Source organism: Arachis duranensis, chromosome 2 (assembly GCF_000817695.3).
Source record: "Arachis duranensis cultivar V14167 chromosome 2, aradu.V14167.gnm2.J7QH, whole genome shotgun sequence".
Lineage (NCBI taxonomy): Eukaryota > Viridiplantae > Streptophyta > Magnoliopsida > Fabales > Fabaceae > Arachis > Arachis duranensis.
Window position 1 is genome coordinate 7,812,289 of NC_029773.3, and position 5,369 is coordinate 7,817,657.

At 27.0% G+C, this 5,369-nt stretch overlaps 1 protein-coding gene across 1 annotated transcript in view; it reads right to left on the reverse strand.

Moving 5' to 3' along the window:
- Positions 1–3,374: 3,374 nt before the first annotated feature.
- Positions 3,375–5,369, reverse strand: part of LOC107473306 (homeobox-leucine zipper protein ANTHOCYANINLESS 2) — a gene marked incomplete in the record, with an annotated part of 8,332 nt that continues 6,337 nt past the window's right edge. Inside the window, 2 exon segments of the mRNA XM_052257726.1 lie at positions 3,375–4,186; positions 5,182–5,369. Of these exon segments, the coding sequence (XP_052113686.1) occupies positions 3,788–4,186; positions 5,182–5,369 (587 nt within the window).

Here is a 5,369-nt window from a genome sequence, read left to right on the forward strand (position 1 = left end):
TATATATTTTTTAATATAATTAAATACTAATTAAATTTTAATAAAAATGTTAACGTTCAAATTTTTTCTATCCAGAATATGGATAACTATGTTTTAGATAGCTATCTCGTGGTTAGCTATTTGCCGTTATGCAAATAATATACGGCATAAGAATTAGTTACTGTGTTTGACAATAAATATCTTTAAGAAACTAAAATCATTCTTAATTAAATAAGTCTTAATTAAATACATATAGTTCAAATACTTTTGTTTTGATAAATTCAGTATATTATTGTTTGAACAGAAAATAATTATACTGTAATAAATTAATATATTTTCTCATAGATATACATTAATTTGATAAATAACATATTATACATTAATCCGAAACCTCAAAATACACAAAAACTACAAGATAATTGGCACTTTATATAATTAGAGTAATGTGACGCAGACATTACAACAATAAATAAAAATATATATTTAATAATATTTTTATTTATAAAATAGTGTGAATCATTTTATTTAACTAATTAACACAATTAACTTTTTAAGAATATTTTTTTATTTAATACACTAAAAATCAATTTAATTTTTATAGGAATCAAATTTCAAATTTTTTATATTATTTGCTTATTACATTTATAATTATATAATCTTTATTTTAATAAAAGTCTTAAATATTTATATCATTAATGCTAAAAAATATTTTTAAATTTTCACAATACATGTTATAAAAAAATCCAAAATATCAAATTTGATTAGTCTTAATTTATTAGAAAAAAACAAAAAAATGGTTGGTTTATGACTTGCAAAATAAATTATAATAAATCAATTTATATTTGTAGATTATATATTATATTTTTAAAATTATGAATGTTATACATATAAAATTGTGGATGTTAAATTAAAAATATTTTAATAACTTCTACCATATATATATAACTCATATTTTTACATACAGATTATATACTATAAAACAAAAAATAGAAATAAAATATAAAAGAACATTATGAAATAAATGATTAATTATAATTATTAATAGATTAAATTAAAATTAATAAATAAACATATATATCAATATCAAATAAAAAATATTAAATTTAAAATTATGATCTATTTGACATACATGTGAGATAATTAAAAAGATACATATTTTAAAATTTGATAATATTAATGGTAAAAATTTGTTAATTATAAACATTATATATAAAAATGTGAATGCTATAAATGTAAAATTATAAATGTTATTTAGAGTTAAATCTCAATTTAACTCTTAAAATTTAATTTAATATTTAATTTAATTTTACAATTTCCTTAGCTCCAATTAAAACTACCAATTGCTCCTGCGATCATCTCCCCAACCGCATCACATGCATATCCAAGACTCTTAACCATTCTACCATCATAACTACCACTGTTAATTTCTCCATGTATAAGTTTCACTATATCCCTATGTCCTTTTGCTGCATTGTAACAAAGCATGCCACCAGATTGTTATACTCCTTTACCATTTTTGTACTAATTATTATATGTATATAACTGAATTATTTTATATTTATTTAATTTAATTTTAATTTTATACTCATTTTTTTAATTTATAATTCTTTACGATTTATATAATTATTAAAATAAATATTAAATATTTTTTATTTTTATGTATTAATAAAAATATTTATTTTAAATTTTTTAAAGTATTGAATTAAGTAGTAGGTCTTCAAAGATTTTAACCTAGAATTAATTAATAGGGACATATAAGCATCACTATTAAATTTTACATGATAAATTAACAAAAAAATGTAACATGTTCATCATTTACTATTATAGAGGACCAAATTGATACTTTATTTTTTCGATGGCTAATTAATCTAAAGTAAAAAAATTTTAAGGACCTAATTGTCATTTTACTCAATTTTTTACTATTTTTTATTTATGTAAGACTGGTTCTACCGGTTCAACCAGTAATTTATTGATTGAACTAATAAACTAATAAACTAGTAATTTGATCGGTTCGATTACCGATTCAGTTCTAACAACTATAGATGAAAATGGTAGATTCCATATAAACGTGAACTAATAGAGCTTTGACTGCTACTTCTAATCATATATGGAAAGACGACAATAGATGATCAATTTGAAAATTTTGAGGCTTTATCTAGGGATTCATTTTAATTAGAAGGCTAGATTATTACCAAACACTCAGACTAAACAGGCGACGTGAAGAATACTGTGTCAAATAAATATGTCAGATTAACAAGCATTCCGGTGATGGAGATGATCGCAGGAATGGAGTCATTATTGTAAATTTTGGGTTCTAATTGGGACTAAAGAAATTGTAAGTATTAAATGGAGTATCGAGCCAAATTGATATTTAACTCATGTTATTAATGTGAAATTTTAAATGTTGGGGCACTCTACTGTACAGATTGGAGTGGTATAGAGAGAGTATAATTCCTTGTATAGATATTTATTATTATTTTATTATTATTCAAAATGTGAGTCCTACTTTTATTAATCTCTCTTTTATTCTATTAAAGGAAAAATTTGTACCATATAATTCACCTTAAATGTTATGGGTGTAAAATTATAAATGTTAAGTTAAATAATGCTACATATCTAAGTCTTTTTGTTAACTAAGTCCAATCAAATTGGTTTAACATAACAAAAATCAGTTATGACTAACATTATTCCAAATTTTATTGTTTAACTTGATTGAATTTATTCATAAAAAGATTTAGATATATAGTATTATTCTATTAAATTAAAAATATTTTCACAAATTTTATTCTGCAACTGATGTTTTTATATATTAACTATTATAAAATAAAAATAAAAAATGAAATATATAAAAAATTACTAAATAAGTAATATAGAAAAAGACTGAGGGCAATGCTTATAGAAAAGAAAATTATTACATCATTAATAAGAATTAAACACTTACAAAATAGAGATGTTCCTATAAAAATAGCATATGGTCTTGAGAAATTTTAACATTGCACGACAAATTTTCTATTTTTCTATCACAAAGTTGAATTGATCTTCAACAATACAAATTTTATATTTGGTGAAACAATATTATTTATAGAATATGCCTTAATTGCTAATAGAGTAATACATTACATACTATTAATATCTATTTTTAATGGAATAAAATATTTTAATATTAATTATTTTTAAAATAAATTTCAGTATAAAAAATCAAAAGGAACATAAAAGAGTGAAAACTAAATGTAGTTAATTACATTAATTAATATAAAATTGAAAAGGAATGTTTTTGACTACTTTTGGTTCCTAAGCTTTGCTTCCAAATTTGCCTATATAGTAAGAATGAAATATAGGAAACTTTTCATTAGACTGGAACAAAATACATACTCTGTAACATCTCCACAAGTCAATACAAGTTAAATTATCATTTTTATAAATACTAACCAAATATTTTTATTACTTTTTTTCCCCACATTTCCCTTTTCCCCAAAGGTCGACCGGAGTCAATACCCGAACCACGATCCTTGCTGAAAATGAACTACGAAAGATCCGAACCCGACCCGATCAAGATCCGGATCCTTCCCGCAAAACACAAGGAGTTTTTCACCCGGTTCGTTCTTGACTCACTCAACACCTCCCATATCTCCCAATAATTAAACCCATTTCCCACGAGCCATTCTATTCCAATCTTCATTCACAAACTCGCACCAAGTTAATTTCATTTCCACATGACACAACCCTCCCAAAAAAAAAAATTTTAAAAAAAAGCAAAAATTAGAAACCGAATATGTCACGTGACCTCAAGAGTATAATCACGTGACAGTCAACTTTCACACCGAAGTGCTGCTTTTATCTTTTGAACTGTGCATGAAATGAGGTTGTTCACAGTTTCCACCGACTCTACCGTGAGCTTGGCCGTAGGGAGACTATTCACAAGAATCTGAAATGCCACCGTCAAAAGGGACCCACTCCCACGCGCCCCACCACCAAGGTCATCGCCACCGTTGGCATCGGCGCCACCATTTTGGGCCCCACGAGGCGCAGGCCCATCCGGAACAATCGCAAACCCAGAAGGCAATAATGCCACGTAAGCAGAATCACCACCGTTCATTACCACGTGCATCGCCGGAATATCCACCGGCGCGTACACCACAAGCGAGCCAGCAGCATCTATGCATGTCTCTTGAAGTATCAACATGCTACTTTGATTTGAATTTATTGCCTGCAAAATCAATATACAAAAAAATTAGAAAAAAAAACCACAAATTAATAAACATAAATAAATAAATAAATAACTTCTTGTCACGCTGCAAAGTCAAACTGATTTTTTTTATAAGTTTAATTTTAAAATTTTATTTTTTAAAAAATACCACTACTACTACTACCACTAAAAGTGAAAAGAAAAGATTGGGTCAGAAATCAGAAACGTAACCCATAAAAGGTGAGAAACGTCCTTATAGTTTGACTTGTGATAAAGGGCCATATTTTACTGATTCATCAAAAATTGCTCACATCGATAATTCCAAGGTATCACAAACTTGTCCCTCTCAATCTCAATCCTTCTCTCTTTCTCTTTCTCTCTCTCATCAAAAGTCCAAACAACCACGGTACCAATGCATACGACAAACCCACAACCCTCATTGACCTTTTTTCCACCTTAGTACATGCAGCATCATGCATTCATCTCTATATAGTAATAATAAGCAAATATCGTTTTTTTCTTTTCATCAATTATATTATATACTCGTTATTTAATATTTACTTCTATTAATAAAATTATTTTTTAATAGCGAATTAGATTAAAATAGCTTGTATCTCAAGCATTGAAATAGCAGCCTTTTTTACTAATTAATTAAAATGTCTAATAATAAAATGAGATCATTATACTCAGTGCAGTAGCACCTTCTAATAATTAGCGGTTAATTTAAAAACAAAGCTATTGATGAGAGAATTTTATTTTTTGACATTAAAAAAAAAAACACAATCATATATATGTTATTTGAATTTAATTTTAATGCACTGATCATAAAAAATATTTATTTCTTACTTGCTGATGTGTCATTAAACTATTTTACAGTGCATCAAAATTAAATTCATATTATTTTACAATAATAGCAAAACTGACATGATCGTTATAAATCACTAAAATTCTTTTTCATATGATTGAAAAATTGTTTGAAGAGAGAATTAGGCTTAGATCAAGAAGAAAATGCATACACCGGCTCTAAGGAGGGAGACGCAGTTGCCATGGTCCTGTCCCTTTGCAATGTGGGCCATCTCTTGCATGGGCCCACCATTGGATAGTATGTCCCACTCGCTCCTCAGCCTCTCGTCGCGGAGGAAGTCGAACAGCCTCTGCGGCGAGACTGGGAGCCACACTGACGTGGCAGCGCTGAGGACGATCC